The sequence below is a fragment of the Bufo gargarizans genome, chromosome 3 (genome assembly GCF_014858855.1).
Source record: "Bufo gargarizans isolate SCDJY-AF-19 chromosome 3, ASM1485885v1, whole genome shotgun sequence".
Taxonomy (NCBI): domain Eukaryota; kingdom Metazoa; phylum Chordata; class Amphibia; order Anura; family Bufonidae; genus Bufo; species Bufo gargarizans.
The window spans coordinates 308840513-308868489 of NC_058082.1; the positions used below are offsets into that span (position 1 = coordinate 308840513).

The 27977-nt window shown below is 45.4% G+C and overlaps 1 protein-coding gene across 7 annotated transcripts; it reads right to left on the reverse strand.

Moving 5' to 3' along the window:
• Positions 1–241: 241 nt before the first annotated feature.
• KDM1A (lysine demethylase 1A) lies at positions 242–27748 on the reverse strand. Of its 7 annotated transcripts, none has more exons than XM_044286924.1 (19): positions 27142–27748; positions 16515–16680; positions 15312–15445; positions 15150–15228; positions 14979–15071; positions 14574–14680; positions 13618–13699; positions 11261–11358; positions 8305–8465; positions 8013–8103; positions 7215–7349; positions 6380–6453; positions 6093–6204; positions 5882–6014; positions 4766–4953; positions 3774–3888; positions 3234–3361; positions 2873–3019; positions 242–1652 (listed from the first exon to the last, which is right to left on the reverse strand). In XM_044286924.1, exons 1-19 carry the CDS (start codon positions 27424–27426, stop codon positions 1473–1475), a joined length of 2508 nt encoding a protein of 835 aa, XP_044142859.1. In that variant the 5' UTR covers positions 27427–27748; the 3' UTR covers positions 242–1472. The 7 variants fall into 7 exon arrangements, with proteins under 7 accessions (XP_044142859.1, XP_044142860.1, XP_044142862.1 ...); XM_044286925.1 differs by having other exon boundaries at positions 243–1652; positions 11261–11355; positions 27142–27747; XM_044286927.1 differs by having other exon boundaries at positions 243–1652; positions 8305–8447; positions 27142–27747.
• Positions 27749–27977: the final 229 nt, after the last annotated feature.

Genomic DNA, 27977 nt, shown 5'->3' on the forward strand with positions numbered 1-27977 from the left:
CAGTGACTTCAGAACTGACTGGGTCCTTAAGTCGTTTTGAAAAATTTTATAGAAAATATTTAACATTACATGGTGAATGTCAATTAATAACCATATTATGAGGTATCACTATCGGTCTTTAATGCATAGAATTTTTTTTTTGAAAATGGCAATTTTGCTTCCAAATTTTCTGTAAATTTTGGATTTATAGAAAATTCATTAAAAATCTAAATAAAACACTCAAATTTATCATCAACATGAAGTACAATATATCACGAAAAAAAACAATCTCAGAATTGCTTGCATAAGTAAAAGCGTTCCATAGTTACTACATAAACACATCATATTTGCAAAATTAGGCTTGGTCACGATGGTGAAAAATAGCTTGTCATGAAGGGGTTAAAAACCTATTACCATCTTGTATAATGCTATAGTGGAGTGTTTACTGGCTAAAGATATGATGACAGGTTCTTTTAATAGTTAAGAGAAAGTTCACCTGGCTTATAGTAGGTTCACATATGCGTTCTGGAATCTGGTAGCCTGATCTAGCAGAAGAACAGGCTACCAGATAGCACCATACACGGCACAACCAAATACTGATGTTCACCACTGGACCCCATTGACTATTAATGGCACCCAGCCTCCTTCCAGCCAAACAAAAAACGTTGAATGAAATGGTTTGTGTACAGGTGAAAGCCGACTGGAAAATGGCTGGATCCCATTACAATCAATGGGGATCTGGCCGTGCACGGCATTATCTAGTAATGCCGAAACCGGTCAACTCAGGCAAGCTATACCTCTGCTGGATTTCTGACCGGAGATGTACGTACGATGAACGTAGCATTACACCACAATTCCCAAGCCTCCTTTGATAAAGTTTGAGGTTCCTGAATATCATAGTTGGTTGGTTTAGCAAAGAGATTAGGTTTAAATGTCTTTTAATCCCTCTCTATTTGCCTGGAGAGGCAAGCACAGTGAGTGGAGAGAGCTGCAGGTAGGTGTAGCCCCCTCACCAATCTCTGCCTGGATGCAGCAGGCACCTGCCCAGGTGGTTCACCATTCTCCACATAGGTGCGGGTTGAACTTTGCATAGACAGGGCAGTTTATTCAGGCACCTTAACAATTCATGCTTACAAAATAAATATCTGCACTGATTTTCCCAAAATTGTTTAATAAAAAAATACTTAATGAAACATAAATTTAATTGCAGATAAAAAAAATAATAATGAAATGGGCCACAAAAAAATAATAATAATGATGAATGCCAATATAATGTTTATTTAAACATTAGGAGGCAAACTTCATGATGCAAAAATGTAGCTAGTAGTGCTAGAGAATAGCAATTACGATCTACCCAACATCGGCTTAACACCGGGAATAAGTGGAAGAAACAAATCCATGGAATACTAAGAGTCAGTCTGGTGGGTGAATGCTCAGCAGCCAGAAATACAAAGTTCAGTACTGTAAAACGGTATCTCCATTTCAAAGTTTATCTATGGCATCGGAGGTGCAGGAACCCCAGGGGTGGCCTGACGTGGTATATTATACATGACTCCAAGGAACTGGTCAGCAATACGTCCAGCTTCTCTCAAACCGCTCAGCAGAGCTCCGTGAACAGTTGCAGGGTAGTTCCGAATAGTGTGCTCCCCAGCAAAGAACAAGCGTGGAATGGGCTGCAAGGAGGAGGGAAGAGAAGGAAATATTAGTACATATGTGTGAAGTAACAAGCGTACCAAACCCCCCCGCAAGCCAGAACACTACACCTCTAAACCATATAACTTATTCATTTGCACAGAGAAAAACAAAAAAAAAACAAAAAAAAAACAAAACACTTTTTGCAGCAGAACACAGTAAAATTCCAGCCATTCAGGACCCGTCCTGACCTAATCTGTACATTAAGAAAGTGCCACAACAAAAGAAATGCAGCAAACCTAGCCTTTTGCATTGTTGGGAAGGTAGCCCCAGTATGGAAAAGAAGAGAAGAAAGTGGGGGGGGGGGGGGGGGGGGGGAGGAATGCGAAATGTCGTTTATTATAAAACAAAAATGTGGCAACTAAAATGTGAAAGACCCACAAAAATGTGAAGACCGTGGCCACATGTAACAGCTCACTGGCAGGGATGCTGAGTGACAGACCCCAACTAGTCCGATCCTGAGGATAGGCCATCAATATCAAGCTTCTGAAAACCCCTTTTATGAGCCACAGCAAGCTCAAAATAATTTCACAGCAAAGAGATCTCATAATGATGCAGTGCCAACAAATCTATAAGAAATGCCAACATTTTTAGGGACCAAGAGCCCAACAGAGGTCTTTCATTCTACATATCATTAGTGGGTTCAAATCAGACTTCATATATCACCCCTTTAAAACTTTTAATTGTTGGGCAGGGTAACTGCGATTCATCTATTCAACTCAACAGAAAGAAAGGCAGCTTGGTGGCAGTCAAGCGATGGTACTCCACATGTGAAACTGCATTAGTAAAGAGTATTTTAAAAGGGGTTGGGATATCCCAGACTTGGATGGCATATCACTAGGATATGCCATCAAAATCAGATCAGTGCAGGTCCCACATAAATCTCCAGAAAGGGTCCCTGAAAGCAAAGGACAGCCCACTGTGCATGTGTGACATGCTCGCCATTCAGTTCTATAGGAGTTTCGAAAATAGCCGAGCAAAGGCGCAAGTGCACCCAGCGCTCCTAGAGCTAGCCAAGGCAAATTTTTGCCAATCCAATAGAAGTGGAGTGTGGACGTGCAGGCTCTCCACTCACTTTGGGGTCCCGTTCTGGAGACAGGTGCAGGTCCCTGACGTGAGACCAGCACCTATCTGACAGGGATGGCATATGCTAGAGTTATACCGCCAATGTCTAAGATGAGACAACCCCTTTAAAACGTACTTGTGGTGCTCCTGGAATGGCAGGGCCTGGAGTAATTGGTTGAGCCATCAAATCGTAGTCATTGCCAGAGGAGCCAGCTGCTACATAAGAGTAGGATCCCCGAGCCCACGGGTCAGCACGCCACCGGCTTACAACGGTCTCTTTGGGCTGAAAATATAAAGAAAAGGGAATTATTAATCTTGTACTGAATATGGCATTGTATCACAATGTAGGTCAAAACCCAATGAGGCGGTCTCATATACATTGTGCAGCAGGTCTCAAAAGTAGCCACACACTATTCCGTATCTAGAGGGTGAAGGATGACGGTGCTCAAATACCTACCTGGAACTGCAACAGTCAGGTGGGGGGTTTGAACACTTACCTGTGGTACTGCACTGCTTCCAAATATTCCCTTCAGAATGGCCAAGCAACGTCCGACTATAACGTCGTCACTGATGTTCTCCATTATTCCCGCGGCTTCCCCTGCCACTAAGGCCAGCAGTATGGGTGCTGTTATAGAACATGTAAAAAAAAAAAGATGTACCTTTTACTTTTAGCATCTATTATGAACACCATTTTTATGGGTTAAAAAAAAAAAGCTGCAAACACTGTGACTTCTTAAATGTCACTGCAACAATATCAGTGGACATGGCATTTCTAAGCAGCCTTTGTCACGTTACGAAAAGGGGCCGTGACCAGCAAGCCCACCGCATTTATCCTCATTTACGCCGGTTTTCTGGCATAAATGAAGACAGAAATCTATGCTGTAGATTCCAGATGAGGAACTGCTGGAGGATGCGCCCAATTTATGATGTGGCCTGCGCCTCACCATCCTCCGGCAGCACAGGGGATAGCTAGACCTGCACAGGAAACACAGGTCATGTTATAAAGGAATGGTCACAGGGAAGAGAACAGAAATTACCTTTATAAAGGTTCCAGAAAAGAAACAGCTCCCCTCTGCTGGCAGTGGTGCTGCCGACGTGACCAAATAAATTAACCGTCTGGTCCCAAAATACTCTGTCAAAACAGAGCACCACCTGAAAGGACAAATCCCAAACATGAGTTCAATGGTGAGATTTGCGGCTTTTAGTACCCCGAGCAAGTCTACCAACACTAGCTTAAAGAGGACCCGCCACCTCTGCTGACATGTAAGTTTCATTACAATGTTGTCCCATCCCTCTATTATTCCTGCTAGAAGTTTATGAAAAAAGGTCCAACTGGATGTTACCAGTGTGTTCTTGCGATGCTTGGACAGTGTTAGTCTTCATGGGGCGCGAGTGGAGTAAAGTCATAGATTTTGTCGCAAAACACCTTAGTGACAAAATCTGCGACCTAAATACGCCAAAAAGTGGTGTAGAAACTATAATAAATGGCAACCCAAAGGCAATGCTGCTGTAATGACATGATCACTGCAGCCAATCACTGGCCTCAGCAGCAATACTTGCGTGTGTGGCATGGGAGCACTGAGGGTGCCGACTGGCTGCAGAGAAATATAAAATCATTGCTGCGGGACAAGTAAAATTGACAGACCTGGAACCACCAGGGTGGACGGGGATTTAAATTGTAATGGGATAATATTTTATGGCCTGACTCGGCAGGCAGTTAGCGGGAGTGAATCATTTGCTCTCATTACACGCAGCAATCATCTCCGCTGTATAGGCAGACATTGCTTATAGAAAATCATTCTTTCCGGGCAGCAGATTCCTGTTTATACAGCAACATCTGCTGCCCAGAACAATGATTTTGGGGTCTGCACCAGCGAGGCTTTCTCCCGATGATAGGGGCTCCTTTACACAGGGCAATTATGATAACACCTTCCTGTTAAAAGTCCCAAATGTTGGGTCCCGTAAAGGGCCTTTATACTAGTTTTTGTAAACCCTGGACAACTCCCTTTAACATACATATGAATATCACCTTATTTAGATTTCCAAAACCCATTCTTTGCACAGCGGAGGTTTTCCATTCTGGAAGTGGAGGGACAAACTGTACAGCTGGTGGCTGTTGTTTTAATACACCCAGTGGCAAAGTACAAAGCACAGCATCACACTTGTAAATGAACGTCTGACTGGTGGAGCGCGTGTTCACCGCTATGACTTCACATCCTATTTAAAAAAAAAAGAAAAAAAATCATTAATTGAAGGAACTAGACTAAAAACAAAAATCATATGGTATTTTTCAAACTATTAAGACGCACTTTTCTCGTCAATCTTGTGCTGCCATCTTCTGGGGTGTCTAATAGTCTAAACGGCGGCATTAGAAGCAGGAGACAGAGTTCCGTTACTAGCTGACAGTTCCTGGCAGTGCAGTTGTCAGGACACAGCATGTACTGTGCTCTATGTATATAATTTAAGAGTTGTCCGTCACATCTTACACACAGTTCTGTAAAAGTAGACAGTTCAGTGTGCAAACAACACACATTGGTACACACAGCAGAGTAAATGTGTGCAGGGAGAATGGCATAGCCATGGGGCACTGTGGCTGGCAATGTGATGGGGCACTGGCTTTTGTACTGTGTACCATATGAACTGTATATCACCCATAGGATGATACTGTAATTTTCTATTTTTATGTTTCTAATTGTGGGTGCGTCCTATGGTCCAGTGTGGTCTATAGTAAAATAAACACGTGTTTGTAAATTGAAAATAAGTATTGTTCTTAATTTTCTTTTTCCTAAAATTAGGAATAAAAATATCTTTACCAATCCATATACTGTTAGCACCCATGAAGAGACTGAAAAAAGAAAAAAAGGCCTCCTTCCAATTGACAGGCCGGACCACAAGGGAAGGCAGATCTTTACCATGAATATGGTATTTCCCTGCACAGTAAGATACTTTTAGTTTTTATAAGTGATGCGATTTAATTTGCCATTATGATCATTCTGTTCTTCGCTTTTGCCTGCGTTTAGCCACTTTGTGCAGCGCTGGGAGGGATGATAGTGTAAAACAGCAGTTCAACAATACTCTTTCCCATTTATTCTGGATTTTCAAATGTAAGTGTATAATATAACATCCTTAGTTCTCTCAAACATACCAGAAGCCGTGTAGCGGACTTGTCGGACGGCAGTGTTAAGCTTTATGTCAAGACCTTCTGCTAATGCCACAGGAACGCAGGAGTAACCATTCCGAACAGTTAAATGGCTGCCAGTGAACTCAAAGTCATCATCCTGTCAAGAAGAACCACGTTATAGAAAAAACGCAAGGCAGAAACACACAAGGTAGGAGAACACTGCAGTAGAAATTACCTGATCCCAGTGCTTCAGAGAAAGTGTAGAAAGGGGAGTTGCATTAGCAAATTCTAAGTTTGCAAAATGCCAGTCAAGTATCTGTCTGTCCCGCGAAGACAAATACACATCGCTAAGAGGAAAAAAAATGGAAAGCCAAATGGGTGAAAACATGTCACGTGGCATCAAGGCAGTGTAATATTCCTTCAGCTAACACGACGTCAACAGTAGAATTTATTCATTTGGATATGGACTCTCTCCAAACTCTGACAAAGGACAAAAACACCAGTACTGCCATCGACATTTACCTTGGAGGGTTGGCTTCCAGTTCCTGCAATTTCTCCTCAAGCTTTGCCTGGGCCTCTGCCAGCAGATCATAATCCTGCAGTACACAAATGATAGTTCCACAAGGTCAGCAACTTAGGGGAGGCATAGCTCCATAAGGACATTGGGCCATAGAAAAGCCACGGGGAGACTAAGGCTAGGTCTACACGACGACATTTGTCTCACGACAATTTATATAATGGCAGTCTATGGTGTCGCACTGCAACATGCTGTGACTGTCACAAAAAATCTATTCGAGATGGATTTTTTTGCGACTGTCACGTCGCATTCGCAGCATGTTGCATGTTGCAGTGCGACACCATAGACTGCAGTTATAAAAATTGGTGTGCCACAAATGTTGCAGTGTAGTTGTGCCCTGTGGCGCGACACATGTTGTCGTGTAGACCTAGCCCAAGACTACCGGTTTATGCACCAGTCCTTATAAAAAAAATATATATAAAATACACTGGCATAAGAGACACATGCCCCTTAGTAAGTTGGGTTCATCTTGGGAGATCGAGTCTCGAAGCTAGGAGCTGGTGTAGATGTTAGGTGTCATTTATGCTCGTTTTCTGATATAAATGTTATATTTGTTGGGCAACCAACTTTTTAACCCTTAGGATCAGCTCTGAACCCGGACAATCCCTTTAATAAATGTGCCCCATAGTATATCCTTTTGGCAAAACGGACACATGGGTGATCCGTGTGCTTCCACGTCCATATGTCCATTCTGCAACAATATAAAACAGGTCCTATACTTGGCCGCAAAATGCGGACGGTAACACAAGATTAAGCAGTAATGCATGAAAACATCAATACCTTGCAAAGTGCGGTCAGATCTCTATGCTTGCTTTTCACCAAGAACTCAGCAGTGATGTCTCGCGGAGGCTTTACATCAGATGCCTCCTTGTACTGCTGATGAAGCTCCTTTATCTTCTCTTTTAAATTAACCATCTGTTAAAAGGAACAGCACCTTATGATTACAGAACTACTAAAGTGTATGATGTATTCAGATTTCAGAACCAAAAAACCCAACATTACGTTAGAGATAAACTGTCATTCACAGCGCGGACAGTGCTTAGCATGGCGACTTTTCAACAGACAAAGCCATTAGCTTTTAGAGTGGACAGACAAGATGGGCACAAGAGACAAAGGTCAGGGGGGGGACCTCTGACTTCTATGGGAGTTTTTAGGATAGGTCATCAATATCAGATCAGTGGGGTTCCAACTCCCCAAACCCCCATGATCAGCGGTTGAAGAAGAGCTAGTGGCACAGTATGCTCACAGCATTAAATAAAGCCATGCCAGTTACTAATACCATGGCCGATTTAATTCCCTCTGGTTTTCATTTTGCCCATTCGGCATCACAGAGCTGCAGCTACATGACCACTTTCTCCGCATATCTTCTCCCGCTACATCCATATAGAAGCGCTTGTGCAGAACTATTTAAGTAAGTGAATCTACGTGTATTCAAAGATGGATGTTGGCAAAGTGGTCAATGGTGTGAATGGGATTGGACTTGCAGCAGCTGCAACTCCCTGCATGTTCCTATGAAACTGGCCAAATCTTTAAAACAGCTGTACTGATATATAGTATATGTACCACTAAAAGGTGTACCTTATTCAGCAGTTCCTTTAATTCCTCCTGTGTTTTCACTATTTTCTTCCAGTGCTCAATCTGTTCATCTTTTACGTGTTTTTCTTGAAGTCTTATATAAAAAAGAAACAAGAAGGATATATGTAAAACTGGACAAGTCAATTAAGTAAGACACACACATACTAAAATAGAAATTATCCAATAAAAAAAAAAAAAAAAAAGAAAATGGGCATACAGAAGAGAAAGACACAAAGTCGTATGCATCTATACTTAGTATTATAGTCATCGACAAAATATGAGTCAGGCAACTTACTGTATAACAACTTCCAAGGCTTGTCCTAGCGAGACCGGCTTGTTATTAAGAACATTGAAATCTAGCTGATGGCTGAGGTAGGAGGTAGCTTCCAATAAACGGTTAAATTCTTGCTCTACCATTTCATCCTTTTCTTTTGGCACCTGCAATGCGAAACGTAACTGAATATCGGGATTAGGAGGCATTAAGTACTGAAAAAAGTAGTGAAAAAATAAAATCATACAAAAGTATACTTATTTAAAGGGTTATTCCCATCTCAGACATTGGGGGCATGATGCTAGGATATGCCCCCAATGTGTGATAGGTGTGGGTCCAACCTCTGGGACATGCATCTATACTTAGGTCCCAGAGGGTGCACCGAGCATGCGCAGCTTCCCTCCATTCATTCCTATGGGAACATCGAGAATAGCCGAGAGGGATGCTCGGCTATTTTCAGATGTCCCATTGAAATGAATTGGAGGTGCACCACTGCATTCACTTCTATGGGGCTAATAGAAATAGCCGAGCCATTTTTGGCTCTCTCATAGGAATGAAAGGAGGGCAGCTGCGCATGCTCAGTGCACCCTCTGGGACTTTGTGGGCTCAGTTATAAGTATAGATATGCATGTCCCAGAGGTGGGACCCACACCTATCACACATTGGGGGCATATCCTAGCAATATGTCCTCATTGTATGGGATGGGAATAACCCTTTAACATAGATACAACTACATCAGGGTTCAGCAACCTTCGACACTCCAGCTGCTGTGAAACTACAATTCCCAGCATATGTCATTCATTTCTATGGTAGAAAAGCAGAGCAAGTATGCATGCTGGGAGTTGTAGTTTCACAACAGCTGGAGTGCTGGAGGTTTCCTACCACTGCACACGGTATAATTACTAAAGTGGTAAAAGAAAGAAAGGTCCTAAGTAGTACATGACGCCAGCGCCATATTAAACCACCACATAAGAGGCACAGTTGGGATTTGATATTCTGAAATTCCATGTTGCAACCCCGTCTTCAAATGTTTTCTGAGGGAAATTAACTTAAAGGGGTTCTGTGGTTTGTTTAAACTGATGATCTATCCTCTGGATAGATCCTCAGCATCTGATCGGCAGGGGGTTTGACACACGGAACCCCCGCCGATCAGCTGTTTGAGAAGGCAGCGGCGCTCCAGCAGGGCCGCGGCCTTCTCACTGTTTACCGCTGGCCCAGTGACGTCACGACTAGTATCAACTGGTCTGGGCAGGGCTAAGCTCCATTCAAGTGAACAGAGCTTAGCCGCGTCCAGGGCAGTTGATACTAGTCGTGACGTCACTGGGCCTGCGGTAAACAGTGAGAAGGCAGATTAAACAAACTGCAGAACTCCTTTAAAGGGGTTATCCAGGAAAAGATATTTATGACTTATCCTTTGGATAGGTCATCAGCATCAGATCTGCAGGGGTCCGACACCTGAGACCTCCGCTGATCGCTGCAGCCTCTTCCTAGGCCAGTGACATCACAACAGTTGAAGGTCCCAGAGGTGTGACTCCCACCTATGAGACGTTTGACATATCCTATGGACAATTTACATTGCAATGTAAAATAAGCTACAAATCAATGGTCCTTACTCATGAAATGCTATGAGTAAGGGCTCATTCAGACGGCCGTATGCTATCCGCAAAAATGCGGATCCGTTTTTTTTGCGGATTAGATGCTGACCTATTCACTTCTATGGGGCCCTTTTCTATTCCAAGGTTCCGCAAAATAAATTAAACATGTCCTATACTTGTCCGTGAAAATCCGGACATGGCCCTATTGAAGTCTATGGGTCAGCAAAAATACTGAATGCTATCGTTTTTTTTGCGGATCAGTTTTTTTGCGGATCCGCAAAAAAACGGATAGCATTCAGTATTTTTGCGGACAGCATACGGCGGTCTGAATGAGCCCTTAGGGTCATTATTGTTAGACCCGAAATGCGTAGGTATTCAGGTGTCCATGTTGTTCCCTGTTTGGTTTTAAAGACGCACAATAAAGTCTTTATGGCAGAGATAGGCAACCTCCGGCACTGCAGCTGTTGTGAAACTACAACTCCCAGCATGCACACTTGCTTTGCTCTTCTAAGAGCTCTCAAAGAAATGAATGGAGCATTCTGGGAATTGTAGTTTCACAACAGCTGGAGTGCCGAAGGTTGCCAATCCCTGCTCTATTGCTGGCGTCTTTCCATTCATTTCCAAGTTCATCAATTGTGTTTTCCAAGATCACATAGCCTGCAGTCTGCCCACGGGTTGATACAGCTTTTGCTGTGTCAGCCAATAGTAAAATTCTCTATGCAAGTCTATGAGAGCCTTGATATGAACCCGGGCCCACACAGGAGACGCTGTGTCAGACTGACAGTCAGCCTGCAAGTCACGTGATCCAGCAGCGCAAACAACGAAGTCATGTTATGCAGAATGCAGAGTCTGGTAAGGCCTTTCACTGTACGGCCTTAAAGGGAACCTGTCACCGGGATTTTGTGAATAGAGCTGAGGACATGGGTTGCTAGATGGCCGCTAGCACATCCGCAATATCTATTCCCCATAGCTCTGTGTGCTTTTATTGTGTAAAAAAAAAAACACGATTTGATACATATGCAAATTAACCTGAGATGAGTCAGAGCTAGAAAATATGACTTATGTTAATTTGCATATGTATCAAATTGTGTAAAAATAATAATAATAATATTTGATACATATGCAAATTAACATAAGTCATATGTTCAAGCTCTGACTCATCTCAGGTTAATTTGCATATGTATCAATATTTTTTTTTTTTTTTTGACACAATAAAAGAGCTATGGGGACTGGGTATTGCGGATGTGCTAGCGGCCATCTAGCAACCCATGTCCTCCGCTCTATACACAAAATCCCGGTGACAGGTTCCCTTTAACTCTTAGAAACATTACAAACACAGGGCCCAATAAAAAGAAAAAAATCTGGAGTGCTCCTTTAATACATACCGCTTGCCCATTAGCTTCATACAAAGGACATTTTTGCTTTATTTTTGCCAATTCCATATTAACTTGTTTGCTGATCACAGCCATTGGATTGCCACCTGCAGCAAAAACAAAAAAAAATCAAAGTAAAGGCTTTACATTTTAAAATAGAAGTCGCGCAACAGGTCTATAAGGATTCCATCATGGCAACCCATGCATAAGAAGCTATAGATGGACCCCTTTGGGACCGGGCCACATTTGCCTTTTCTGTTTGACTCCCCGCCTTCCAAGAGTCATAACGGTTTTACTCTTCTGGTCACATAGCTGTATGAGGGTTTGTTTTTTGGGGACAAATTTAATTTTTTTTACCACATTATTTAATTTACCATATTTTGCAAGTGATAACAAAAAAATAAGATAATTCTGCCATTTTGATGTTTTTCCTTTAGGCCCCTTTCACACAAGCGAGTTTTCCGCGCGGGTGCAATGCTTGACGTGAACGCATTGCACCCGCACTGAATCCGGACCCATTCATTTCTATGGGGCTGTGCACATGAGCGGGGATTTTCACGCATCACTTGAACGTTGCGCTAAAATCGCAGCATGTTCTATATTCTGCGTTTTTCACGCAACGCAGGCCCCATAGAATTGAATGGGGCTGCGTGAAAATCGGGAGCATCCGCAAGCGCGGATGCGGTGCGATTTTCACGCACGGTTGCTAGGAGTCGATCGGGATGGAGACCCGATCATTATTATTTTCCCTTTTAACATGGTTATAAGGGAAAATAATAGCATTCCTAATACAGAATGCATAGTACAATAGGGCTGGAGGGGTTAAAAAAAAATAATAAAACAACTTAATCCACTTGATCGCGCAGCCCGGCTTCTCTTCTGTCTTCTTCTTTGCTGTGCACAGGAAAAGGACCTTTGATGACATCACTGCGCTCATTACATGGTCTGTCACATGATCTATCGCCATGGTAAAAGATGTGATGGACCATGTGATGAGCGCAGTGACGTCATCAAAAAGGTCCTATTCCTCAAAAGAAGAAGACAGAAGAGATGCCGGCTTCGTGAACAAGTGGATTAAGGAGAGTTAAATTATTTTTATTAAAAAAAATTTTAACCCCTCCAGCACTATTGTACTATGCATTCTGTTTCCATAATGCTATTATTTTCCCTAATAACCATGTTATAAAGGGGAAATAATACAATCTACACAACCTTGAACCCAAACCTAAACTTCTGTGAAGAAGTTCGGGTCTGGGTACCACATTCAGTTTTTTATCACGCGCGTGCAAAACGCATTGCACCCGTGCGATAAAAACTGAACAACGGAACGCAATCACAGTCAAAACTGACTGCAATTGCGTACCTACTCACGCGGGTTTGCCGCAACGCATCTGGACCTTATCCGGACACGCTCGTCTGCAAGGAGCCTTATGGAGTTGACCGTGCAGAATAAATAAATAAAAATACTTTTTTATATTTTAATAGTTCAGCCATTTTTTAAAGCAATGTTACCAATTATGTTTGCTTTTGTTTATATTTATATGAAAAATTGAGAAAGAGGGTGATTTGAATTTAAATAGTTGTGGGATTTTTTAAATATATATATATTTTTTATTTTAAAACATAACTTTTTTACTTTTCTTGAACATGTGGTCATTCCATGATATCGATTATAACAGTCTATGGGGAATATCCATACGGCGGGCCTGGGAGCCTTCACAAGGCCATAGTCTGCCACAGAAACAGATAAGCACCCCACAATTTCTTGACAGGGGGCAGATCAGAGGTAAGGGGGAGACCCCTCCCTTTGACTAACATCTCTCGGTCACTGCGGCCGGTTGTCAGCTGCATTACACAGTCGGCACTCGGCACTTATGGAGCAGGATCAGCTCATGAGCCCGCTCTGTACATCTCCTTGTGCACTTCATACGGTTATGGCAGGGTACGCAATACACAATGATCCACCTCACTATTACTGCAGTGCATTTACTACTTTGGTGTTCTGTTACTGTGCAGTCTCAGTACAAAAAATCAAAAGGGTAAAAGTAAAAACCACATAAAAAAAAATTCAAATTTTTTTTTACCCTTAAAACTGCAAGGAGCCCCCTCTGGCTAAATGTGACAGACGGTATATATAAATCCCCCGATTATAAGGGCAGTAACAGGCTGGGAACTCTTCTACCTACCTTTCACAGACACAAAACCAGGGAGTAAAACTTTATTACATATTACAAGGGATTACATATATTCCTTGGTAGTGAAAGAATTAAATGTTCCCACTGAATTATCCGCATGCAGGATAATTACAAGGCAGACTAATTAAGGAATTGGAATTTAATTACTCTATAGGGTAAAGAAAATTAACTTACCAAGTCCAGTGACTACCATGGCTCCCAAGTCAGCGACATAATTCCCTTTACGGAAGGTGGCAACTCTTCCTCCAACACGGTCCTGTACAGCAAATCAATGTTACTTCATTTAACACCCTGCAAATCCACGTTACAGCACAGAACATAAACTGCAGTCCATCCACAGTGAAATATTACACGCCATATCAGATTTGCTCATCTGCTTTAGTGCAAAAGAACTTGCAAGGAAGCGGAGCTAATCCAGAAGCCAGCTAGAGACTTCTCAGTCTGTTACAGGAGTTTCCTCACATCATATGTCATTAAAAGATGCATATCTCCAATATGGGAGTTCCCAGAGGCCCTGTGAATGAGAAGATGGGCCCAAAGGCACAGTTCTCTCCATTCATTTCTATAGGAGATCCAGGAAACAGCTGAGCAAGCATGTCCGAGATGGGGAACCTTTAATGTGCTGCCACACTACATTTGTTTTCTGTGCCTTTATTTTTTTTATTTTTATTTTTATTTTTAGGGGGGGGGGGGGGGGCAATTTTTGTTACTTTATCAAATACATTGCCACTTGTGTTTTTTCAAGCAGGACCAAAAACCCAATGGATATCTATAGGACAATAACGGCAGAAAATGAGGCCAAAAAGAAATTAAAAAAAATGTTTACAGCAAGAAAAAGACCACAAAAAAAAAAAAAAAACACATGCATGTTTGGACTGAATTTAATAATTCCCATAGATTCCCAGAAAACATCTAGAGCTGGCGTTTTTTGCATCTGTAAAATAATAAAATTGCAGCAAAAATAAAACATAGCGTAACCCACACAGCTGTTTTTGCAACTCCAGCCAAGCCAGCGTGGCCGATGTGCAAGACTGGCATACCAATACCTTCTCAAAGATCTTCCAGTCATATTTAATTAGAAAACTCATTTTTAGAACAGTGAAGGAGAGCGTATGCTTTACTTCACTTACCCTTGCTTCTAAGAGAGTAACATCCATGCCAAAACTTTGCAACTGGCGAGCTGCGGCCAAACCAGATACTCCCGAGCCAATGATGATCACCTTTCCAGTCTTTTTGGCTAAAGGGGGTAGGAAACCAGGTGGTAAAAATACACGCAGACTAAAATTCTGCATGGTGAAACAGATGGCATATATAGCAATGCTATAGTATAAAATGGGCAGGACCAGGTCTGGACTTCATCATTTATGGTGTGTCTACAAGACAATGTGCAGCAGTTCACACTGGTTGAATAAAAAACCCCATTGCGGTACCCTACGCCCTTTACAGTGTGACTTTAAGGATTGCCATACAACGCTAGCATATTTTTATTTTATTTTTTAATTTTACAGCTTTTAAATCCATTTTTGGTTTCTTACTTGGTAAAGGCTTCAATCTCTTGTAGATGCCAAAGTTAATTAATCCATGTCTTTCAAGATAGCAGTGTATTCTGTGAACCAGCACAGAGTCACCTAAAAAATATAAATAAAATCTAAATAAATCCAGCAACATAACCATGTTATAATCATATTAGACACACTTGAACTTACTGTTATATGGCGCTTCCAGCTGCTGTAGGGTCAACTCAAATGTAAGTTGGACCTTAGGGTTGTCTAACCACAACTGCAACTGCAATAGATGAAGCCATGACAATATGAGTAAAAGTAAGTTCACAGCAGCCAGTTGTAAAGGTGATGTCTGGTCATACTTACTGTGCGGTTCCGGATATACAGGAAGACTTTCTGCGTTGGCTGGGGGCCACTTATAATATCAGGGAAGCATGCTGCTTCTTGGGAAGTCATTCTGTCATGTGGAAGTCTGCTCTGGAAGGCGGCACCTTCTACCCCTGAAAAATGAGCATTTTAGTGCAATGCAAGCAGCATGTTTCATGAATGTTAACCGATTATTAAAGGAGCGGTCTCATTAGGACAACCCCTGTCTATGTGCTCTACTATGTCATATGAACGTCATAAAGGTGTCCTCTGCTCGCCCTATATTTGGCAAAGCCACTACAAACAGCAAGTCCTGATTAGGAGAACTTCCCACTAACGTGCAGCCACCTGCAGCTTTACCTGGCCAGAAGAGCTCATGGTGAGGATTTCAGCTGCTGGACACCTGAACCACCCAAAAATGTATGTAATAAGTCACGACTAAAGGCTTGCCAAACTCCGCACATTCTGAACTTTTATGAAATTACATTAAGGTGCCCAAACGTGTAAAATACTGAGTGCCTTTTTTTATATCTTGTAAAAATGTAATGTTGAATTTCCAAAAGATATATACAAGATGGTATAACATGATTTTTACTTTCTAATTGAGGTTTAAAGGGGTTGTCCGGGTTCAGAGCTGAACCCGGACATACCCTTATTTTCACCCCGGCAGCCCTCCTGAGCCTGGCATCGGAGCATCTCATGCTCCGATGCGCTCCCGTGCCCTGCGCTAGATCGCGCAGGGCACAGGCTCTTTTATTTTCAATAACACACTGCCGGGCGGTAACTTCCGCCCAGCAGTGTGTTCGGTGACGTCACCGGCTCTGAGGGGCGGGCTTTAGCTCTGCCCTAGCCGTTTTACTGGCTAGGGCAGAGCCAAATCCCGCCCATCAGTGCCGGTGACGTCACCGGGCTGCCTGTCAGCCCCATAGAGAGCCCGGTACGTCACCGGAACTCAGAAAAATGCCTTTGCCCTGCGCGATTTAGCGCAGGGCAAAGGAGAGCATCGGAGCATGAACTGCTCCGATGCTCATGTCAGGGGGGCTGCCGGGGTGAAAATGGAGGGATGTCCAGGTTCAGCTCTGAACCTGGACAACCCCTTTAATGGTGTACGTCAAAAGTTAAAAAATAGTTGCAGCAGTGAAAGGGTAAGACAACTATCTGGAGGGAAAACAAAAAAAAAAATCCACTTTTGGTAACACTTACCGGAGGGCTCTTCTGGCTCACTATCAACTTCTTCCTCTGGAGGAGCTTGTGGAGGGGGTGGTGGCACTTTCTTCTCTCGCTCTGCTTTTGCGTTTCTTTCTTCTTCTGAATAATACTCATCTTCAGAGAGGTTGGCAAGGCTTTCGTCCATTTCCCGATATTCTACCTGTAAAGTGTAAAAATACCCAAAAATTTGAAAAAGGTTTTAATACAGTTGGGTCATGTGATCACCATAATATATAAAAAAAAAAAAAGAAGAAAGATAAAGAAAGAAAATTTCTTACGTGGGCATCTATATAGTTTGGTATAATGAAGATCAGTGGTGCCCCTCATCTTGAACAGTTAAAGCAAGCACCAGGATAGGCAAGATCTTGAAAATCCCCTTGGCACCACGGTGCCATATGGTAACTGATGTACCTGCAGTTTGAGCTTTCATTAATTATGGTTTAGAATACCCATTTTAAACATTTTGGGAGATATTCTATGATCAAAAAGGGGGTATCGTTATAAGGACCATCGCTTATTCGTCAGAGCCAACAGATTTGAATGCAGTGATTTATACTTCCTGGAAGGGACACACAATATCGTTTGCAAAGTTCTCTGACAGAACTGAATGACTGATAAGCTAGAAAGCATGACCAGCATATTCCCAGGGCGTGACGGTATAAAAGAGTCAAATACCTGGCTACCACAGCAGTGGGACCTGCAGCTCTTTGCCAGCTGGGAAGCAGCATCGCCAGTAGAAAAATCAAAGTGACCAGGGGAAATGCTGTGGGCCCCGATGTGAAGAGGAAGACAACGAGATCACAAGACATCTTACTGATATCAGGGATCTCACTCATGAAGCTGCGCTACACTGACCTCTCTCATTGGACAGCATCAGTGCAGGGAAAGACCACTCCCGGGTGACTGAGCGCCCAGTCGTCAGTTTATTCTTTCATTGGCATATCTGGCACCAAATAAAACGGCAGCAACAACAGAAGAAAATAAGTGAATATGAAAACAAGAGAAGCAATGGTAATGATCTTGTTTTGGGTGGAGATGGGTCCTGTTTAATGGTGAGGTTAGGGCTACAAACTGGGACAAGCAAGAAGGGCCAGCAATGTTTTCCCAAGACCTGTGAGAACTAGGACCTTGCTGGTTGATACAGTATGAGTATTTCCACTTTGCACTAGTTGTGGTAAATCCCCTACTTTTGTATCATACAATTAACAGTACTACTCCAAGACCACCACAGTGACTCAGTCTCCAGGTATGCCATTTTTGCATACAGTGTGCACCATTATTGAAGTTCCTTTCCTGATAAAAAGGCCAAGCTGATAAAAGGTCCTGGTTTGAATCTTGATCTTACAGCTCCATGCCCTGTAGACAGGAAAAAGCCAACGACAGGTCCCCTTTCAACAGCACAACGCACCGGAGTCTTCAGCAGAAAAGACGCGTTCACTGAAGTGGTTGCCACTAGCAGTCAGATGAACAGGATTCTGATAGATGCCAGGAGAAGGCTTCCTCCTTGGATGTGTTGTAAGAACTAAAGAATTTCAGAGCAGGAAGAATGATGGTCAGGGGTGTCTTTCATAGCTCAGACAATTTCATTCCAGTGAAGGGTAATGTTAAAGGGCTTCTGTCACCCCATTAAACCGTATTATTTTTTTTTTCTTTACTAATAATCCCTACACTGCGATCTCATCATACATAAGCTAATTAATGATTTTCGTTCAGTAGAATTTGTTAAAAATCGATTTTTGAAATATGTAAATTACCTTGCTATCAGCAAGTAGGGCGGCTACTTGCTGGTAGCAGCCGCGTCCTCCGATGGTAATGACGCCCCCTCTGCTTGTTGATTGACAGATCCCGTCCGCTGGCCCTTTCTCTGCAGGCCCTGCCCGTTTTGATTCAATATCTGGCGCCTGCGCCGCGGCCGTACCTCTCTTCAATCTGCGCAGGCGCACTGAGAGGCGGCCACTCGCTCGGCCGCTCCATCCTCAATGCGCCTGCGCCGATGACGTCACATCTACACCCGGCGCAGGCGCATTGAGGAGCGGAGTGGCCGCCTCTCAGTGCGCCTGCGCAGATTGAAGAGAGGTACGGCCGCGGCGCAGGCGCCAGATATTGAATCAAAACAGGCAGGGCCTGCAGAGAAAGGGCCAGCGGACGGGATCTGTCAATCAACAAGCAGAGGGGGCGTCATTACCATCGGAGGACGCGGCTGCTACCAGCAAGTAGCCGCCCTGCTTGCTGGTAGCAAGGTAATTTACATATTTCACAAATCGATTTTTAACAAATTCTACTGAACGAAAATCATTAATTAGCTTATGTATGATGAGATCGCAGTGTAGGGATTATTAGTAAAGAAAAAAAAAAACGGTTTAATGGGGTGACAGAAGCCCTTTAAAGGGGTTTTCCGGGTTCAGAGCTGAACCCGGACATACCCATAATTTCACCCCGGCAGCCCCCCTGACTTGAGCACTGGGAGCAGTTCATGCTCTGATGTAGGGCTGCAACGATTAATCGATGTAATCGATTATATTCGATAACTGGATTCGTTGTCGACGAATCCAGTTATCGAATAATCGCCGATTCGTTGCTATGCGGGCGGTCGCTGCATCTTTATTTTACCTTTTTACAATGACGCTCCTGAAACAGCCAGGCAGAGCGGACGGCGGCGTAACGTCACTCACTCACGTGACACGCCTGCTCCGCCTCCTTCATTCATGAGGTGGGCGGAGCAGGTGCGTCACGTGAGTGAGTGACGTTGCGCCGCCGTCCGCTCTGCCTGGCTGTTACAGGAGCGTCATTGTAAAAAGGTAAAATAAAGATGCAAGCATCGGGGCCGGGGCTGTTATGGGGAGGGGGGAGGATCTGTCTATGGCACTGCTATGGGGAGGGGGGTCTGTGTATAGCACTGCTATGGGGAGGAGGGGGGGGGGGGGGGGTCTGTGTATGGCACTGCTATGGGAAGGGGGATCTGTGCACTGTTATGAGGAAAGGGATCTGTGCACTGTTATGCCCATAACAGTGCACATATCCCCCTCTCCATAACTGCGCCACCCACAGATCCCCCTCTCCATAACTGCGCCACCCACAGATCCCCCTCTCCATAACTGCGCCGCCCACAGATCCCCCTCTCCATAACTACGCCGCCCACAGATCCCCCTCTCCATAACTACGCCGCCCACAGATCCCCCTCTCCATAACTACGCCGCCCACAGATCCCCCTCTCCATAACTACGCCGCCCACAGATCCCCCTCTCCATAACTACGCCGCCCACAGATCCCCCTCTCCATAACTACGCCGCCCACAGATCCCCCTCTCCATAACTACGCCGCCCACAGATCCCCCTCTCCATAACTACGCCGCCCACAGATCCCCCTCTCCATAACTACGCCGCCCACAGATCCCCCTCTCCATAACTACGCCGCCCACAGATCCCCCTCTCCATAACTGCGCCGCCCACAGATCCCCCTCTCCATAACTGCGCCGCCCACAGATCCCCCTCTCCATAACTGCGCCGTCCACAGATCCCCCATAATAGTGTCGTCCACAGATCCCCCATAATAGTGTCGTCCACAGATCCCCCATAATAGTGTCGTCCACAGATCCCCCATAATAGTGTCGTCCACAGATCCCCCATAATAGTGTCGTCCACAGATCCCCCATAATAGTGTCGTCCACAGATCCCCCATAATAGTGTCGTCCACAGATCCCCCATAATAGTGTCGTCCACAGATCCCCCATAATAGTGTCGTCCACAATTTGTTTTAATATGGCCTTTGAACATAATTTTTCAAGTAAGATCATATAAACCTCTCTGTTTTGTAATTTTGCCGTTTTTCCCGATTAATCGTAGAAATTAATCGGCAACTAATCGATTATTCAAATAATCGTTAGTTGCAGCCCTACTCTGATGCTCTCCTTCGCCCTGCGTAAATCGTGAAGGGCACGGGCTCTTTTGTTTACAATCACACACTGCCGGGCGGAAGCTTCCGCCCAGCAGTGTGTTCAGTGACGTCAACGGCTCTGAGAGTAGGGCAGCGCTAAAGCCCGCTCAGTGTCTGTGACATCACCGGGCTTCCTGGCAGCCCCATGGAGAGCCCGGTTGTCACCGGATCTCAAAAAAATTTAGATTTAGCGCAGGGCAAAGGAGAGCATCTGAGCATGAACTGATTCGGTGCTCAAGTCAGGGGGGCTGCCGGGGTGAAAACGGAGGTATGTCCGGGTTAATAATGATTAGCCATCCTCAGGAAAGTTCATCAGTATGTGATTGGTGGGGGGCCAACTTGAGACCCCCCCGCCGATGAGCTGTTTCAAGACTATATAATGGGCGGCACCGTGCTTGGTAAGCTGAGAGGAGACTGAGGAGTTCAGCGGAGAGCTGCGGCCCCCTCATACAGCTGATCAGTGGGAATGCCAGGTGTCAGAACCCCATTTTTCACATACTGATAACCTATCCAAAGAATAGATCATTAGTATTAAACACCCATGAAACCCCTTTTAAAATGACTTTCAAATCAGATGCTAAAAGGGTTATCCGATCCTGTAAACACCTCCTGAAATACCCGGGTCCCTCATACAGAACATACTAATCCTGGTCCTGCTACCTCCTGATCCCTGAACGGCCACCACTGCCTCTCCCCGTCATGCAGGTCCCAACATCCCGCGACGGGCCTGACTGTGACTTGCTTCCCTTTGTGTCACGGGTGACTTCACACGTGATGCAAGGGTCAGGTCACCGTCACACCCCGCTATTGGCTGCGCTCCCCGTCGCTGGATGTTGTGATCTGCACAAAGGGGAAGATACTGCGGCAGCTGTGCAGGGATGCGGAGGGACACAGGCGTCAGGGACCAGGTAAGTATGTTATGTATGAGGGACCAAAGCACCACTTTAAAATCACACAAGAGAGACCAAGAGAACATCTCAGGAGGTTCATGTTGCCCAAACTATGTACAGCATAAAATCCCTGGTTACAGACAACCGGGTACAGGGTGGTTCCCTACTGACTTTTCCCTGCCAGATTGGTGAGAAGCCGGTGAGGGTCCACCCAGATGACTATTCTCCCCGTTACAGGCTCATGCACACGATCCTGTCGGTGCCCGTGTACTGCGGGCCGTGTGCATGAGCCGTCAAACTGTTTTGTCTCACACCCTGCAGTCCAGCAGAGTGGTTTGGAAATACACGAGCCTATCAGGATTTCATGCTTTTAGGGTCCCTTTAAATATGTTGCTTGTGTATCAAGAGTGAACAGGATATTGCGTCCTATGCTGGTCTAAGCTAATGGAGCAGGCAGGCACAGCTGGTGATGCCACTCATCATCAGCTGCAGGGAAGAAGAGCCACGTGAAACAACCAATGTTCTCAGCTCTTTGGACGCATTTCCTAAATATTTGTGCTAACCATAAAATAAAGACTCTGCGAATCAGATGAATGGTGCGGAGGAGCAGGGGATAGGCGTCTCCCTTGCCCGTTCCTGATGGGCTACAGGCCTAGCGCTGTAGCCTATCAGAGGCCGGTGCAGGCGGTGCAATGACGTCATCGCGCCACCTGAGCCGTACACAGGCCGGAAGAGGCCTGCATCGCATCACTGACAGCAGTATAAGGCAAGGCTACTTTCACACTCGCGTTCGGAGCAGATCCGTCTGGTGTCTGCACAGACTGATCCGCTCCTATAATGCAGACATCTGAAAGTTAGTCAGACGGATCCGTCCAGACTTTACATTGAAAGTCAATGGGGGACGGATCAGTTTGAAATTGAGCCATAGTGTGTCATCTTCAAACGGATCTGTCCCCATTGACTTACATTGCAAGTCTGAACGGATCCGTTTGGCTCCACGCGGCCAGGCGGACACCCGAACGCTGCAAGCTGCGTTCGGGTGTGCGCCTTCTGAGCGGAACGGAGGTCAAACGGTGCCAGACTGAGGCATTCTGAGCGGATCCGCATCCACTCAGAATGCATTGGGGCAGTACGGATGCGTTCGGGGCCACTTGTGAGAGCCTTTAAACGGAAGGAACACAAGTGTGAAAGTAGCCTAAGTATATGAGTTTATTGTTTTTATTATTTATAGTATACTGTGGCAAGAAGGGGGGTGGGGGCCCTATATACTGGCACAATATGGATTGGTACTATGGAAAAGAGGGGAAGCCCTATAGGGGCCCTATATACTGGCACAATATGGATTGGTACTATGGAGAAGAGGGGAAGCACTATGGGGGCACTATGGAGAAGAGGGGGAGCACTATATACTGGTACAATATGGGGGGGCACAATGGAGAAGAGGGGAAATACTATGGGGGCCCTATATACTAGCACAGTATCTATTCTGCGAATTGCAACAACAAAGCTAACTCCAGACTTTGATGCCTTAGGCCCCTTACACACGGGCGAGTATTCCGCGCGGATGCGATGCGCGAGTTGAACGCATTGCACCCTCACTGAATCCCAACCCATTAATTTCTATGGGGCTGTTCACATGAGCAGTGATTTTCACGCATCACTTATGCGTTGCGTGAAAATCGCAGCATGCTCTATTTTGTGCGTTTTTCACGTAACGCAGGCCCCATAGAAATTAATGGCGTTGCGTGAAAATCGCAAGCAAGTGCGGATTCGGTGCGATTTTCACGCACGGTTGCTAGGAGACGATCGGGATGGGGACCCGATCATTATTATTTTCCCTTATAACATGGTTATAAGGGAAAATAATAGCATTCTGAATACAGAATGCATAGTACAATAGCGCTGGAGGGGTTAAAAAAAAAAAAAAAAAAAAAGTAAAATAATAATTTAACTCGCCTTAATCCATTTGATCGCGTAGGCGGCATCTCCTTCTGTATTCATCTTAGCTTTGTGGAGGAACAGGACCTGTGGTGACGTCACTCCGGTCATCACGTGATGGACCATGTGATGACCGGAGTGACATCACCACAGGTCCTGTTCCTCCACAAAGCTAAGATGAATACAGAAGGAGATGCCGCCTACGCGATCAAATGGATTAAGGCGAGTTAAATTATTATTATTTTTAAACCCCTTCAGCGCTATTGTACTATGCATTCTGTAGTCAGAATGCTATTATTTTCCCTTATAACCATGTTATAATGGAAAATAATACAATCTACAGAACATCGATCCCAAGCCCGAACTTCTGTGAAGAAGTTCGGGTACCAAACATGCGCGATTTTTCTCACACGAGTGCAAAACGCATTACAATGTTTTGAACTCGCGCGGAAAAATCGTGCGTGTTCCCGCAACGCCCGTGTGAAAGAGGCCTTAGCAAAAAAGGGAGACCAAAAACACTGTTCCCACTAAAATTAAAGGTGAGTTATACTTACTATGTTATGAAAGAAATACATACAACTTTTTTATGCTTTTCTACCTTGAATTAAACTAAACCTTTAATGTTACGAAATTTTAAATTTTATTTATATTAATTCACAAAAATCCCCCATCCATCTACTCTTACTTCGGCCCCAATATATGAACCCATTGTGGCCCACGAGTCCAAATGTTTGCCCACCTCTGATGTAGCCACATGAGGGCTTGTTATTTTGCGAGGCATATTGTATTTTTTAGTGACACCATTTTGGGGTACATGTTAATTATTTTATTACCTTTTTTGGGGTGGTAATGGGAAAAGAACAGTTACGCCATTACCTTCTGCAGTTTAAATTTACGACATTTACCGTGTGGCATAACTAGTGTTACTGTTATTCTATGGGTCAGTACGATTACGGTGATACTATATACATATCTTTAAAGGAAGCCTGTCACCAGGATTTTGCGCATAGAGCTGGGGACATGGGCTGCTAGATGGCCACTAGCACATCCGCAATACCCAGTCCCCATAGCTCTCTGTGCTTTTATTGTGTTAAAAAACAATTTTGATCGATATGCAAATGAACCTCATATGTGTCCTGTATCCAGAGATGAGTCCAGCGGAAAGGAGCCCAGCACTGCCCCGCGTCCTCCGAATCTCCTCCTTGCTGGCTGACGTCACAGAGCTGGAGCGCCGAAATCTCGCGATGCGCGAGCTAGCGCATGCGCAGTGTCGGCATCATGTTCATTCACTGTGCTGATGCCAGCACAGGGAACGAGCTACGCATGCGCTAGCTCGCGCATCGCGAGATTTCGGCGCTCCAGCTTTTTTTTTGTACCACCCACTAAGACTACATGCACACGAATGTTGTTTGTTTCCATGTCCGTTCCGTTATTTTTTTGCGGATAGGATGCGGACCCATTCATTTCAATGGGTCCACAAAAAATGCAGACAGCACACTGTGTGCTGACCACATCAGTATGTCCGTTCCGTTGCCCCGCATAAAAAAAAATTAATAATTGTGCATGTCTTTTTTTTTTTTGCGGACAAGGATAGGCATTACAATGGATCCGCAAAAAAAAAAAAAAAAAAAAAATGCCATACGGAACGTCATCCGTTTTTTTTTTGGCGGATCCGCAATTTGCAGACCGCAAAACACATACGGTCATGTGCATGTGGCCTAAGGCCTCATGCACACAACTGTTCCGTTTTTTGCAGTTCGCAAACCGCGGATCCGCAAAAAAAAGGAAGCCGCCCCGGTGCCTTCCGCAATTTGCGGAACAGAAGGCCCATTGTAGAAATGCCTATTCTTGTCTGCAAAACGGACAAGAATAGAACATGCTTTTTTTTTTTTGCAGGGCTACGAAACGGAGCAAAGGATGCGGACAGCACACGGAGTGCTGTCCGCATCTTTTGCGGCCCCATTGAACTACGGTTGTATGCATGAGGCCTAAGAGACATTACTCTTATACTGCACTGGTATATCTGTACCAGTGACAGGCTGTCTTTTAGGCTGTGTCTGTTGCCCAGTTTAATAGACATACAGCCATGTTAGGCTCCCAGCCGACATGGCACCACATCGGGACCCATGATTGCATTCGTGGGGAGCCAATGGTGAAAAGAAGGCCTGTTCCTTTAACTGCCTAGATGCCGCAGATGCTATTGACAGTGGACTCTAGGGAATTAATTGGCCGAGTTCTCTCCAATATGTTACAGTAGGAGCTGAGCGTCTGTCAGTGCCAGGCTCCTGCAGTGATCCAGAGCGCTGCACCAGCACAGCCTGTGAGGCTTGTTCAGTTCCTGCCACCCTCGCCAAAATTTATGGTGCCAGAGAGTAACACTGCCCATACAGGCATCCATGACGCTTGTGCAGACCTGTTTGCATCTTAGCTTCACCGATTGGGGTTAAACCGCAAACGGACACCCACTGTGGCATCAATTAGTGGTTGTCCGCAAACGGCGCCAAAATTCAGATGGCGAATACGGCTGTGTGAATAGGCTCTTATAAATCTGAATGCAAGCAACCATATTCCTAAAACCTTGATTAGAACTGCAAGATGCCCTTCCAATGTCAGGTTCTATATAACCCGATTCCTCAGCTGGGACCCAAGTGGACAGATTCTTATCCTATCTGCTCGCCCTAGCTATCTATAGGCCATCTATAGGCCAGCGCCATCTGTCATCAGAAGGATATGGCAAGCTGGATGTCAACATGCCTGATCTTTTGTATGCTTGGGTTCTCTAGCAGCATCTTATTCCCCTTTCTGTAATGAAATAAACCCACAGCAAATCCAGGAGAAAAAGATAGCCACCAACGTGTACAGCCTACAAGGAGACAAGTAGTGCAGAGCTGCTGATCCCCCTGCACTACTGAAACAAGAGAATGCAAGGAGCCATCCATCCTAAAGCTATGGCCAATTAGAAAAATGTCGGCTGGATTTAACCGTGAAGCCACATCGGGTTGGCACGCTAAAGGTCTACAGCATAAAATCCTGGCCAAGGGGTCCCACACATAGATAGTTGGCCCTGAAGGCTTGTTTGACTGACCGATTTCTACCAGACTGCCCCTTCCCTTCATACACAGGGAGGGGGGCTAAGCGGCTGCCGGACACCTATGGAGGTGGTTTATGTTCCGTCAGAACAAAAGGATCGGGCATGCTGAAGCTGAAATCCAACATGGCCGACCCTTTCCTCTGACATCTCATGATGGTTGGTCCTGCCGATATGGGGGGGGGGGGGGCTTGCCGTCACATAACATTTACATTATAAAAAATAAACCCTGTCTGCAGGAGGCAGCATTGTGCAGGACTCCATGACGTCCCTCTCTATTGTGAGTGCCCTCATTGTTAGGGCGGCAGATGGTTGACAATCCACCCTCCAGCACAAAGCCAGGAAGGGCTGCCTCCAGCCACCAGGGAGGGCACTGGCACCCATCACAATTCCACAGCCTCATTCACACTGGGCAGATTTGAAAAGAAACCCAGAAGTAGAATGCAAATCCTGGCCTTTGTACTCCCCACTGGATTATACCGTGTGGAAATGATGAGAGTTGTAATACATGAGCTGCAATCCTACATAAACCGTGCTTCGATCACACTGCGGTATTGTTCCCTGTTATCAGCCACTCCGGCCTGTGCAGAGGCTGGCCGCAGGGCTTTCAATGGGACGGCTAGCAGGAAGTACAGAGAGAGAGAGAGAGACAGAGACAGGCAGAGAGAGAGAGAGACAGACAGAGGTGCCCCTCCACTATTCACAGTACTGCCATGTGCGGTACCGCATACAGCGCGTTGCGATTAAGATCGTACGACGGATTCCAACTCACACTCACCTTCGCCCTCTTCCTACGGCTCGTTCGACGACCTTCGGGGGTCTCAGCCCCAGCCCCTCCAGCCATGATCCCCGGGGCAGAGGAGCCTCCGTGTTCTTTCCCCGGAGAGGGCCTCTGGTTCTTCCTCGGGGTCCTTTCCAGGGGCACCCCGGTATCCGGGGAGGCCATGATACTGGAAGAAGACGAGGATGAGGAGGATGATGAAGAAGATGCAGGGGGCTGAGGCTCTGCACCGTTCTCACCACCCCCGTCGGACTCGGACTTCTTTGCAGTAAGCATCGAGTCGAGATGGCGGCTTTGGATCGGGGGGGGAGGGGCTGTGGAAAGGGAGGGGTTTGTGCGAGGATGATGGGTGGAGTAGTGGACACTAAGACCTGATACACCGGCGGGCGAAGCCTTGTTGTGCCTGTGTGTAAAGAGTGAGGCACCCGGACCCAGGGGCTGCGCGCTGGACGACGAGCACGCGCGCCTGGCCCCGCCCACCGCTGGGCGTCCACCCTGGCATTGTCCTCTGCTGGGTACCTCACCTGCCAATGGTGCCCCCGAGGTTCTGAGGAGAGAGGTGTACACACCCTGACGTCTTGCCTGGAGGAGGCTTAGGGCAGCGTAAACATGCCCATACTTCCTTCTACGTCATGTAACCAGAGGTTAAAGGGGTTCCCGGGGTGCACGTGCCCAGACATGGCTGCGGTTTGTGCCCCCCAGAACTTTAGCCCCTCCCCTTAAAGGAAGTGGGGACACAGCGCACTAGCGCCTCCCTGTGGTGCTGTAGGGAGGTTATAATACTCTCTCAGAACAGCTGCACTGTGTGAACGGGTATTAAAACCTAC

Excerpts from the sequence above, each read along its gene's own strand:
- KDM1A (XM_044286924.1), bottom strand. The coding sequence starts at position 27,426 with ATGCTTACTGCAAAGAAGTCCGAGTCCGACGGGGGTGGTGAGAACGGT. Across the intron at positions 15,229-15,311 it reads TGTATATCCGGAACCGCACA|TTGCAGTTGTGGTTAGACAA; the intron begins GTAAGTATGACC and ends CATCTATTGCAG. Across the intron at positions 14,681-14,978 it reads GAGATTGAAGCCTTTACCAA|CCAAAAAGACTGGAAAGGTG; the intron begins GTAAGAAACCAA and ends TACCCCCTTTAG.